At 41.0% G+C, this 13,465-nt stretch overlaps 1 protein-coding gene across 1 annotated transcript; it reads right to left on the reverse strand.

Moving 5' to 3' along the window:
* Window positions 1–178: 178 nt before the first annotated feature.
* LOC122776662 (peptidase inhibitor 16-like) lies at window positions 179–10,918 on the reverse strand. The gene is made up of 6 exons (XM_044037297.1): window positions 10,547–10,918; window positions 4,434–4,584; window positions 3,702–3,769; window positions 3,440–3,549; window positions 3,225–3,316; window positions 179–2,870 (listed from the first exon to the last, which is right to left on the reverse strand). Exons 1-6 carry the CDS (start codon window positions 10,829–10,831, stop codon window positions 2,428–2,430), a joined length of 1,149 nt encoding a protein of 382 aa, XP_043893232.1. The 5' UTR covers window positions 10,832–10,918; the 3' UTR covers window positions 179–2,427.
* Window positions 10,919–13,465: the final 2,547 nt, after the last annotated feature.

The following is a 13,465-nucleotide window of genomic DNA, read 5'->3' on the forward strand; positions in this document are numbered from 1 at the left end:
CCACTCACTCTCCAACACCAAAGTCCATAGCATCACAGCACATAGGAGCTGCTGGTCCTCTGCTGCCCCGTGTGGTCACTTTGTGACACTGAGGTCAATCTGAAAAAAGGATTTTTAATGCCGAATTAACAAAATCAGACATTAGAAGTTAGTGATCAACGAAATCTGGAACAAAAGGTTTTTTAAAAGAAAAACTATGTTTTATTTCTTTTTATTAATCATATGTACAGACATTTACAGCAATCGTACGAGTATCTATAGTTACTGAAGAGACTTCCTGCTGAAGGAGAAACAGTTAGACTGTAGTTTCAGTCTGAGTGAATATACAGAGACGTACAGTAGATACACTATATTAGAAGACGCAGGGTCGTCTGTTAGAAACACACACACAGCAAACATCCCCTCACGTGCTGTTAATAAACACGAGACACAATAACAAAGACGAGATGATGAGGACGATGATGATGCTGTGGATTTAGTGCAGTGACGTCACCTTCACCCTGTAGAGACAAACAAGTCTTCACTGTTCGTCGACACGTTCATGTTTCCACGACGAAAGAAAAGCAGGAAATTACAAAACTCCTGGGTTTAAAATACTGCATCTTATCCTGTTTGTGCTTGTGTCTGAACTTTGGCTAAAAGTTAAAGTAGATGAGACATCAATAGCCTAGCTTAGCATACAAACAGGAAGCAAGCACTGGCATTGTGTCAAATGCCTAAATAGGAAAGAAATAAAGTTAAGGTAGATGATAAAATCTGTTTCCAGTTTCATTAGCCTAGCTTAGCATAAAACAGAAAGCAAGAGCTAGCTTGTTTCAAACTTCTAGCTTAAAAAGAATAAAAAACAAAACAAAAAGTTAAGGAAGATGAAAAATATGTGTTTCCAGTTCCAAGAATATTTTAGATATCATTAGCCTAGCTTAGCATAAAAACAAGAAGCAAGAGCTAGCTTGTGTCAGACATCTAAATAAAAAATACCTGTGAAGATCATTTGTAAAATCTTTGATGACTTATCATTTCCACCATTTTAAAAATAAACATCGCTGATGTCATCAGTCAACGTGAGGCCAACAGGTGGCACTTGTGAGCTCAGTGTTAGCGTGTGACGTGTCAGTGTTTATGTTAGCATGGATGCTGCTGAGGCTAATCACATAGCTAGATCATTATCATCGTACGGACGTATACCAACACATGCTGACTCAGCAGCACCACCTACTGAGCAGTTTGTGCATCACAAACGATCAATATGTCACTTTAGGTTCAGTTTGTCGGTCTTGATTTTTTTGATTCTAGTCAGTTTATATATCCTAAATTTTAGTCGTATACTTTGAGTTTTTTCCCCTCTATCGATGTTTTTTTTTGCGTTGCGTTGCATTTACGTTTCCTGCCTGTGGACATTAAAGGTCCAGTGCGTAACTTTTAAGAAGAAGAGAATCTCACCACTCATTATGTTTACATGATGTTAGAAGAAGAGAAAAACTGACTTACTGTGACTGAAATTCTACTCAACTGAATTTTTCCCGCCCCCGACTGACCTTTGACCCGGAAAAGAAGCAGGTTCAAGAAGTTAATGGCTGGTAGAAACACGGGTAATTGAGCCGTACATGCTAGCAAGCCACCAGCTAATGGTTGTTTTGTTCTGTGACGTCATTATTGGACAGAAGATGCCTGAAACTGCGCCACCTAGAGTAGTGGAGTCAAATGCTAGTGTTTATGTTTACATTGAAGAACAGTTGTTCTCACTTGGTAAAAAAGGTCTAGAAGAAAAATCTAGAGACTCACCACTGGGTGTCACTTGTTAACATGATGTCAGATAAAAACCTGACTGAAATTACACGTAAACACGTGAAATTTAACTCACTGAAATAGTCAAAAATCCAAACAGTTCTAAACGCTCTGCACAGGTTCCACAGTTCCCTCCCCTTGACCTGTGACCCTTTGGAAATAGTAGAAGAAGCAGGTTTACAGAAGAAGAAGAAGGCAGCGAGAAAAACATGTAGAAATCTAGACAGAATTTTTGCTGGGTCATCTTATAGAAGCTCACAAAATTGAGCTGGACATGCTAACAACTAGCCGCCAGCTAAAGGTTGTTTAGTTCTGTGATGTCATTATTGTCCAGAAGTCGCCTGAAACAGCGCCACCTAGTGTGGTGGAGTCAAATGCTAGTTTTTGTGGAAATGCACGGATTCATTCTTACACACTGGACCTTTAACATGTTAGCATCATGGTTTTAAAAAAAAAACACGTAAAAAGTTGACGAGGTCATGTGATGTGTGATGTCAGCAGGTCACATGGTTTCCTCACACAGCTGTTATCAGGCTTCTGATGATGAATTATTAACTGACCCATTTCACTCGGTTACCACAGGACGGACTGACAAGGTCCGGAGGAGATGACTCCTCCCCCTGCTCCTCCTCCTGCTCCTGGTCACAGCTTCAGAGCGAGGAGCACAGTCAGAGATGCTAACAGGAGCGACGGTGAAGTTGTTGAACCAGCACTCGTTTGTTGAGGTTTCTTGGGATTTTTTCTCACTATGTCACTTCCTATTTCTTTGACCGCCTTTTCTACAGATTCCTTTCTCTCCTCGTCCTTCTTCTTCGTCTTCATCTCCTCCTCCTCCTCCTTCTTCTCCTCAGCCTTGTTCTTCTCGCCCTCAGTGGTTGAGTGGACCAGAGGAGGCGGTGTCTGCGGCTCAGGAGTGACCTCAGGGTCGTCCACAGAGATGGTGGTGGTGACTCCAGATGTTACAGGAGGAGGAACCACGACATCTCCCTGATCAGACGTCACTGGAGGAGGAGGAAATGTCCCCCATTGTGTGTCGTCCGGGTCGTCTTCATCCTCTTCTTCCTCCTCCTCCTCCTCCTCAGCAACTAAAACAAGTACGAAGAAATATGTTTTCATCACCTCGTCTCATAGTTAATGAAACATTTAAAGCATAAAAAGGCTGACATTTCATTTATAGTTTCACAGTAAACTACACAGAGAAAATCAGTGATTTTAACATCACAGCTCACAGGAGTTCATCCACTGCTGCCTCCATCACTAAGTTCAAATGTTTTATTTTGTTCAGATTGTGCCAGAAAGTGACCATATACATATATGTATGTACATATATGTATATATACATACATATATACATATATATGTGTTCCTGCCAGCATGGCGGAGTAAACAAACTGAGTCATGTGACGTCTGTAGCTCTAGACTTTTAAAGAGTTTCTTACCACAGAGGTTGTTTTCACACTTGAGCAGGTTTTCAGGACATCGTGAACACCAGTCTCCTTCAACGTAGGGACGCTCGTCCTCGTAGTTTCCTCTGAGGACGCATGCACACGCGCGCACACACACAGTGGTCGTTAGTGGTACTGCAGGAGTTCAGTTATGGTAAACCTTAACGAACCTTAACTAGTAGAGATGTAGTAAAAGTCAAAGTACTTACGGTGGGTAATAGTTACAGACGAGGAAGGAAACTCTCTCCCAGCCTAGACCCTCCATGGTACTGCAGAGATGAAAGGCACAGCCCACTCTGTGTGTGCCTGCCCACACCATCTTTGACACACACACACACACACACACACACACACACACAGAGGGAAGGAGATAAGGAGAGAAATGGGGAAATTGACAGTGTGGACAAACAGAAACTGGGACAAGAGACAAGAAGACATGCGTGTGTGTGTGTGTGTGTGTGTGTGTGTCACCTGTGTGTAGTGTCCACACATCTTGTCTTCGTCACAGCTGTGGTTGTTAAAGTCATAATGCAGATGTTCTGCAGGAGGAAACTTGTGTTAAATACAGAAAGAAACTGTCGTGATAATAATTATAATAATACAGATGCATTAACTTCAGGTCAATCAGTCTTTTATTATTTTCCATATGCAACACAATGTGAAGTTATAAATTGATAAAAATAAATAAAAGTGTTTAATGGCCAAAGGAAATGTTAAAAACTAAATTCTTAAAAATAAATCAGCAGCAGTAGATGAAATATGAATAACTGTAAATAATAATAATTGTCAATGAAGTGGTGAATAAATACAAATAAGGTGAAAGCTTAATATGAATTCATCATAAATTTAATTTCTTTCTGTTTGCAGTGAATTCAACTTACATACATTTTACCACCAGGTGGAGACAGAGAGCATTGGATTGGAGTGGATTGATTATGTCACAGTTGTTTTCTGTTACTATGACAAACGTCCTGGTTTTTAAACATAAATACAGATATTTATAGATATATAAATCCTACAGGTACTGAAATATCACTTTATCATTGTTATTATTATTCCTACTTAGTTGTTAAAAAAAATCCACTAATATCATATATTTAATAAAGTTATTTAGGAAAACTTTTAAAGAAATTTTATTAAAATGTGTAAAAAAAAAAAAGGAGAAGAAAACTTTTCAGTGAGAATTCAGATGTTTGGACTCACCCAGGAACCATTTCTCCAGAGCTTCTCGAAGGTCCAGAGATCCAGTTCCAGCGAACAGGTTCTCTCCGGTGTCCGTCAGCTCTCGGTTGTGGTTCCAGATACATTTAGCCGCATAGCCTTCTGCTAACAGCTTCAAGCTAGGGTCCCATTTCTGCAGACAGGACGATGAAACGTCACTGTGTTTATCTGTGTTAGCCTGAGTTAGCCTGTGGTAGCCTGTGTTAGCCTGAGTTAGCTTGTGGTAGCCTGTGTTAGCCTGAGTTGGCCTGTGTTAGTGTGTGTTAGCCTGAGTTAGTCTGCGTTAGCCTATGTTAGTGTGTTTTAGCATGTGTTAGCTTCCATTATCCTGTATTAGCCTATGTTAGCGTGTGTTAGTGTGCTTTAGCATGTGTTAGTGTGTGTCAGCCTGTGTTAGTGTGTGTAAGCCTGTTTTAGCATGCTAACGCAGGTTAAATTGACTGCGACATCATAATGCTCTGCTAAACCACTTTTTATCTGGCCTTCATTCAAATGCACAGGGCAGCAGATTGTGAGCATATTTCCTCTGACTTGACTTTTGGCAGAGAAAACAACCTCAGGGTGGTTTTTTTTAATTAAAAATATACTGAAAACATGTGACCTGGAATTTCTGTGTACAAGAAATCCCACATTCGGACTTATAATTGAACGCAGCATGTGCAGATTTCAGTTTCTGACCACAGATGGTTGACGTTAGACTTACACGGCCTTAAAAATGTTTCTGAATGTTGATGCGTTCTGTGGAGATTTATCCTGTATTATGGAAGCTTTTACTCACGAAACAGAATGTGTACAGACGGACGGATGGGAGGGGCCTGCAGCCCGAAGCTTTAAGAGCAGATGTTCTCACAGAGGAAGTTACTGTAAATGATAGTTCAGCTGTTTTCAAGTGTTTTTTAATCGAGGTCCTGATGATGTGTGTGCGCTCTTAAAACCTTCACACACACACAAAATGGCTGCCAGTGGGGACTCCAGGAAAAACACTCAGCCCATTTCTCAATATCCATACTTGTGTGTACTCCCGTACTTGTGAAAACCTCATCAGCCTCAGTCCAAGTGCTGTTCCAATTCTCAAGTAAGCGAACAGCGAGGACGGTTCTCAAACCCGGAAGTGTTCTTGCTCCGCCCATTTTTACCAAGTATGCATCGGAGGTGACTTAAGCGTACTTGGGATGGCCATGTATCCCAGAATACATTTCGGCGGAGCATAGCAGCAGATAATAGAAATATAAATCTGAAATAAATATTTTTCTGTGTCCCGGAACAAAGTTTTAAGATCATTTGAGGCGAGAAATGAGTCATTTAGAATTCAAACATGTGGTTTATGTATTAAGTAAAATTTAAAAATAATAACAACATATATATGTATTTATTAAAATTATTTCATATGTTCATTTATCAACACCGTAGGTGGCGCTAATGAGGCTACAGCACTTGGCGCCAGCCACCATTCAAACAGCAGAACAATACATACATACTCGCTTACTTGAGTATTGAGAAACAACCACATACTTGTGTACTCCTGTACTTGTCAAGTATATACTTCCCAGGTAAGCTAGTACATACTCGCTTACTTGAGTATTGAGAAACGGCCTCACTCTCCCACACCAGAGAGAAAATCAGTGATTTTAGCTCACGTTGGTCCTCTGCTGCCTCGTGTGGTCACTTTGTGTCACTGAAGTTAATCTGAATGAAGATTTTCAAAAGCCGAATAAACAAAATAAGACATTAGAATGTAGTGATGGAGGATCAACAACTGATTTTCTCTCTGGACTTTGGTGTGGAAGAGTGAGTGTGAGCGCTTCACACGGCTGGTTTTAATTATCGCGATATAATTACGATGAAATGACTGTGCAGCTGCTTTTCATTCGTCGTGACTCTGGTCCTTAAAAACTCTCAGGGAAAGTGGAACTGTTTTACTGAGGCTTTGTGTTACAAACCAAAGACTCCAGGGACGAGGATTTACAGGAAAGAAAGAGAAGAAGAAGAACTCTGGTTCTGACAGTCACTGCTTAGAAAAACATGTAATATTATCATCGTCATGACAGTGAGGAAACAAAAACACAGGCTGTTTTATTTATTTATTTAATCTGTGTCGTTTCCTTTGCACTCACCAAACTAGAGCATCACCCCCCCGACCTATGACCTCTGACCCTGTGACCTCTGGTCTGACAACAGTATGAGCTGAGGTATGTGATTTCCTGTGCGGTGCACACTTTCAGAACATCAGTATCATGTTTTCCATGCAGTATTTGGACCTTGTGTCGCCCGGTGACATTCTCGGGGCTGCACACAGGAAGTGATTTGTGTGACGTCGACACAGACACTAGAAAGAGCTACAGTGAGTCACGTGAGATGTCCTGACGCTAACAAGTCGAACTTCCCGTTCCTGTCTCCACCCGCCCCTGCTCTACTGCTGTATACATACAAACGCTCCCTCCGTCCGTAATAGATATCAAAACTTTGACGAAAGTAAGAAAAGTCTCAAGTCTCGTGACCCGTTTAAAGTTTCAACCACGCCTCTGCGTTAAAGTATGACGACATTGTGAGGCTCCAAAGTGGGCGGGGTTCCGATCATTTTTCCGACTGTTTCCCATTCGTGTGTGTGTCACAGTCAGAACATGTTTTCTACAGTCACTAAGAGTGTGTGTGTGTGTGGGTGTTTATTTGTTCTGCGATGACACACAACACAAACAATAGTCAGGGGTCTCCTCCACATTCCTCGCTCCATCTGGTCTGTGTTATGACTTTGGTTCATGTGCACAGTCACACACACACACACACACACACACACACGCGCGGCAGGTCATTTGATCTGTGAACAGCTGATTTTGTTTCACTCAGTTAATCCGTGATTGATTTCATCTGTTTATGTTTCAGGATCTTTGATAATCGATGATGTGTTTCTGCTGAGTCACCATTTCTGACACAAGGCAAAACTATCACAATGTGACAGATTATAGATTATAGATTATAGATTATAATTAAGATCACCTCGTCTGTGTGTTTCGAACAGACAGACAGAGAGTGAGAGACAGACACATTCAGACAGACAGACGGAACTGGGTTTTGGGATCAGTAAGATTTTTAGAAGATTTTTACATGAGTAAGACTGTAACTCTGCTGATCCAGGTCAAAGGTCAAACTGTCTGAACTTTCCTTCTTTTATCTCCTCACTCCTCCGTCCTTCCCTCCTCACTTATTCCCTTACATCTTTCTGCCCCTCCTTCTCTCTCTCCGTCTCTCTCTCTCATAAAGTGAGAAACAAAAACCTGAGCATGGAAATGTTCCAGTGGGGCTTCCATACAGGTCATGACCTCTCCTGCTCTACACACACACTTTCTCTCTCTCTGTCAGCTCTTTCTCAACTGGTTTCCTCCCATCTGTTGCTCAACCTGAGGCTCGACTCTCCTCCTCTCCTCTCCTCTCCTCTGTGATGGAGGGATGATTTCCTCTACAGTGCTCTAAAGCTCACATCATGATCTGGATCATGGTCTGAGGAGGAAACACCCTGTTCCTGGATCTGAGCCTAATTCAGCGTTTCTGACACGCGAAAAGAAAACTGATTCTGATTCTGATTCTGATACTGATACTGATTCTGATTGTGATTGTGATTCTGATTCTGATTCTGATTCTGATTGTGATTGCTTTACTTTCTTAGAACCAGGGTACCTGCCTCTACCTAAACAGCAGCTACATCCATGTAAATGTATATTTGATATAAAATGACAATAATAAGTCAAATGTCTCAAATATGAAACGTTATATTTGAACGTTTTAAAGAAAGAAAAAAGCAGAAAACAAAGTGATGAACACATGAAAAACAGAGATAATTAAAACAAGACAAAAACACAGACAGAGCCAGAGGTGACCTCACATCTATAAATCTGTCCTTTAATCTCTGACTTCCTCTTTTTCTTCTTCTTCTTCTCTTTTTTAACCATATCATTTGATGTGAATGTGTTAATGAAACAACAGCAGCTGCAGAACCTATTACATCACTTTATAACAATCTCGTTATTATTTAGAATAAATCATCATTTCATCTGTTTCTGCCCTGGTTTATGTCTTTAAACCAGTTTATAAGTTCATATGTCTAAACCGGTTCATATGTCTAAACTGGTTCCTATATCTAAACTGGTTCATATGTCTAAACCGGTTTATATGTCTAAACCGGTTCATATGTCTAAACCGGTTCATATGTCTAAACCGGTTCATATGTCTAAACCGGTCTAAACTGGTTCATATGTCTAAACCGGTTTATATGTCTAAACTGGTTCTAAACTGGTTCATATGTCTAAACCGGTTCATATGTCTAAACCGTTCATATGTCTAAACCGATTCATATGGTCTAAACCGGTTCATATCTGTCTAAACTGGTTCATATGTCTAAACCGGTTTATATGTCTAAATTCATATGAAACCTTATATGTCTAAACTGGTTCATATGTCTAAACCGTTCATATGTCTAAACCGTTATATCTAAACTGGTTCATATGTCTAAACCGGTTCAAACTGGTTCATATGTCTAAACCGTTCATATGTCTAAACCGATGTCTCTATATCTAAACCGTTCATATGTTCATATGTCTAAACCGTTCATATGTAAACCGTTCCTATATTTAAACCGGTTCATATGTCTAAACCGTTCATATGTAAACCGATTCATATGTCTAAACCAGTTCTAAACCAGTTCATATGTCTAAACCGTTCATATATCTAAACCAGTTCATATGTCTAAACCAGTTCATATGTCTAAACCGGTTCATATGTCTAAACCGATTCATATGTCTAAACCGGTTCCTATATCTAAACCAGTTCATATGTCTAAACTGGTTCATATATCTAAACCGGTTCATATGTCTAAACCGGTTAAAGTTAAACTTATTTTATAACACTGATCAATATTTTCTGATCCAAACAACTAATGAATGAATGAATGAATGAATGCTTCGAATCACTCGTGTTTTATTCACTCTCTGAAAACATTCACACGTGTGATATTTTGTCCTTTCATCGATTATCATTTTAAACTTCGATTTGTTTTCATCAAAACGAATTTGCTGAATTTTCCCCAAACATTGAATTAAGATTTCTGTTTTTCTATGTTTTAAATAATGAGCATACAATGAAGTCGTAAAAATAACATAACAAACTTTAGTTTTTACAGAGATGGTAATAGTTCTAAAAAGGTAATGTTCTATAACTGTATTATCAATCAATCAATCAATATCCTGTCACTGTGAGTAAGTCACATGATCAGAGGAGACGCAGGCGTTGGTGTGATCCAGTTTGATTCTTCCTGTGTGACTCGATCATTGTGAACAATGAAGCTCAGTCTGAAGCGCAGCGTCGTCACATGAACACCAGCGTCTTCTCTGTTTCTGTCATTCTGCACATTCTCCGTGTGTCATCAGCTGTTGATTCTGGATCTTTCCCTGTTCATATTGTTTAGTTTCAGAGGCGTCAGAGGTCACTTTAATGCTACGATATCTTTACAAACATGTTCACGTCTTTATCTCACTCTTAGACAACAGGAAAGTGAAGTTTGTAAACCACTCACTCTCCCACACCAAACCCCATAGAGAAAATCAGTGATTTTAACATCACACACACAGGAGCTGTTGATCCACTGCTGCCTCCATCACTAAGTTCGAATGTCTTATTTTTACACTTCGGCTTTAAATATTCTTAATTCAGATTGACCTTAGTGACCACACGAGGCAGCAAAGGACCAGCAGCTCCTGTGTCCCTGTGAGCTAAAATCACTGATTTTCTCTATGGGGTTTGGTGTGGGAGAGTGAGTGGTTTACAAACTTCACTTTCCTGTTGGAAAAGTCTGTCTCACAGTGAGATAAAGACGTGAACATGACGATTTGTTGATTGAGCCTCAGGCTGGTTCTCAGCAGCAGGGGGCGCTCACAGCACTCAGCTGTGTCCGTGTCTCACACAAACAACCACACACACACACGTACAGAGTATATATACATATATATATATATATATATATGTATATAAATATGTAATTAAATAATTTCCTGCCATAATAAGCCAGGTGTGCTGCCCCCTGGTGGCAGCAGGTGTTAGACTCTTACCAGTGGCAGCATGGCGGAGGCGCTGGGCGACACCTGTCCTCTGTAGTGGTTGTGAAGCTCCACCAGCAGCTCCTCCTGCTCCTCGTTCAGGAAGCTCCAGGCTCCTGGAAGCAGCAGGAGGACCAGGAGCATCCTGCATACCCATAGAGGAGCGCCCCCCACTGGGCAGAGGCTGCAGTGCGAGGACCCCCGACTCTGGGGTCCGGAGCTCCTCAAGAAGACTCCGTCCTGGGTAATCCTTTGGGTCGAGACCCTCTGGAGCTCTGAGCGGCTCCTCTGGTGCATGATGGGAAACTGAGTCCGGCGGGACGGGTCAGTCCAGAGTCCAGTGAAGAGAGTGTGTGTGTATGTGTGTGTGTGTGTGTGTGTGGACAATAGGCTGTTGTCTTTGTTTTCAGTGTGAGTGTGTGAGTGTGTGAGTCCTCTCCCTCTCAGCTCTGCTGATCTCTGTCTCTCTGACACTGTTTTAAGAGTCAGAGGATCCTCCCCTCACACACACACACACACACACACACACAGGCTGCACCGACTGGTACGCACAAGCCAACACAACACAAAGCTGCTTACTCCATATTCTTCATGTCTCCTCCTCCTCCTCCTCCTCCTCTTCTTCATTCTCACACCTTCTCTTCCTCTCTCTTTCTTCTCTTTCTCTCCATCCTTTTCTCCTCCTCCTTCACCTCTTTAGTGGAGAAGACGTGAAGCGTCAGAGTGTGTTTCCATGTTTGTGAAGTGTCTGCACAGAGGAGACGCTGAAGACATTCACTTCTGTTGAAACTTTACAATTCCATCGTTTAAGTGGACGCAAAATGAAAAGATGATGTGTGTGTGTGTGTGTGTGTGTGTGTGTGACTCAGACACTGTCACACCCACTGACTCTCACTCACTAAAGCTGTGTTTTCACTCACATCGTAACATGCAGCCAGCTGTAGACACACACACACACACACATTACACCGTCCAACACATTCCTCACTGTGTGTGTGTGTGTGAGATGATCTGTGTACTCACACACTGATGTTTGTCACAAAACATCATTTTCAAAACTGAAATATCTGAAACTTGACTTAAACTTTTCTTTCCTTTAAAAGATTTCTGCTTTTGATTCTGAGATAAAAATCACAATTCTGAGAAAAAAACTCTGAATTTTCTCAGAAAACTTTTTTTTCTCGTTTGTTTAATTTTTTTTATAATTAAAACCGTGCATGCGTGTCTGTGTGTGTGTGCATGCGTGTGTGTGTGTGCGTGTATGTGAAACTGAAAACAGTGGATGGATGAGGAGAAAACTAGCATCGTTCCACGATCACATGACAACAGCAGTCATGTGACGTGGCATTGACAGCTGATTGGACGATTCAAAAAACAAACTCCAGATGTTTATCCAGAGTGGAGAAGAGAGAGAAAAAAAACAAGAAAACAAAAATATAGAATAAAGAAGATGAAGAGGTTAGGAAGAGGAGGAGACTGGAAATCCCCTTTACACACACACACACACATATCTATACATCATGTGAATAATATGCAATGCTGTGTGTGTGTGTGTGTGTGTGTGTGTGCTTGCAAACTGAGCCACGCCCATGAGATTCTGTTGTCATTGACTGGTTGCTAATGGCTAACAGATGATTGTGTGTGTGCATGCGTGTGTGTGTGCGTTTGTGTGTGTGTGTGTAGGGTGTGGACCCTCTAACCTTCAGTGTGTGATTAGTTCAAGATCCCAGTGCCAAATTTCACACACACACACACACACACACACATTATTATGCAATAACATAGAGAAACCCGGCCTCATCATCATCACTGTGTGTGTGTGTGTGTGTGTGTGTGTGTGCCAGGAACATATGACCCTGACGAAGAAGAAGATGATGATGATGTCGTCATGGTTACAGAAAGTCGACCGCTCCTTAGAAACGATGTCTAACCTTCACAGTGACCACACACCATCATCTCACTGAGGTCACTGAGGTCACTGGGCTGTGCCTGTCCTGCAGGAATTGTGTCAGTTGGTTTCATTGTGTCAGTTGGTTTCATTGTGTCAGTTGGTTTCATTGGGTCAATTGGTTTCATTGTGTCAGTTGGTTTCAGTATGTCAGTTGGTTTCATTTTCAGTTGGCTTTCATTGTGTCGTTGGTTTCAGTATGTCAGTTGGTTTCATTGGGTCAGTTGGTTTCATTGTGTTAGTTGGTTTCAGTGCTTCATATGGTTTCCAGTTGGTTCTTCATTGTGTCATGGTTTCAACTGACCCAGTTGGTTTCATTGTGTCATTGGTTTCATTGTGGTTGGTTTCCCAGTTGATTTCAGTATGTCAGTTGGTTTCATTGGGTCAGTTTCATTGTGTCAGTTGGTTTCATTGTGTCAGTTGGTTTCATTGGGTCAATTGGTTTCATTGTGTCAGTTGGTTTCATTGGGTCAATTGGTGTCATTGTGTCAGTTGGTTTCATTTCATTGGGTCAATTGGTTTCATTGTGTCAGTTGGTTTCATTGGGTTCATCATTATTCATTGTCATTGGTTTGTATGTCAGTTGGTTTCAATTTCATTCATCAGTTGGCTTTCATTTGGTTTCAGTATGTCAGTTGGTTTCATTGGGTCAGTTGGTTTGTTGGTTTCATTCATATGGTTTCAACTTCATTGGTTTCAGTTGGTTTCATTGGGTCAGTTGGTTTCATTCAAGTTGGTTTCATTGTGTCAGTTGGTTTCAGTGGTTCAGTTGGTTTCAACTGTTTCATTGTGTCAGTTGGTTTCATTGGGTCAGTTGGTTTCATTGTGTCAGTTGATTTGTATTGGTTTCATTGGGTCAGTTGGTTTCATTGTGTCAGTTGGTTTCATTGTGTCAGTTGGTTTTATGTCATTTGGTTTCATTGTGTCGTTGGTTTCATTGTGTCAGTTGGTTTCATTGGGTCAGCTGGTTTCATTGGTTCAGT

This window comes from Solea senegalensis, linkage group LG11 (assembly GCF_019176455.1).
Source record: "Solea senegalensis isolate Sse05_10M linkage group LG11, IFAPA_SoseM_1, whole genome shotgun sequence".
In the NCBI taxonomy this organism is placed as follows: domain Eukaryota; kingdom Metazoa; phylum Chordata; class Actinopteri; order Pleuronectiformes; family Soleidae; genus Solea; species Solea senegalensis.

What these genes read in the sequence shown, in the direction of transcription:
- LOC122776662 (XM_044037297.1), bottom strand. Translation starts at nt 10,831, where the DNA reads ATGCACCAGAGGAGCCGCTCAGAGCTCCAGAGGGTCTCGACCCAAAGG. An exon ending in GTCTGTAACTATTACCCACC is followed by an intron (nt 3,317 to 3,439) that starts GTAAGTACTTTG and finishes ATGCGTCCTCAG; the next exon opens with AGGAAACTACGAGGACGAGC. An exon ending in GTGTGAAAACAACCTCTGTG is followed by an intron (nt 2,871 to 3,224) that starts GTAAGAAACTCT and finishes TACTTGTTTTAG; the next exon opens with TTGCTGAGGAGGAGGAGGAG.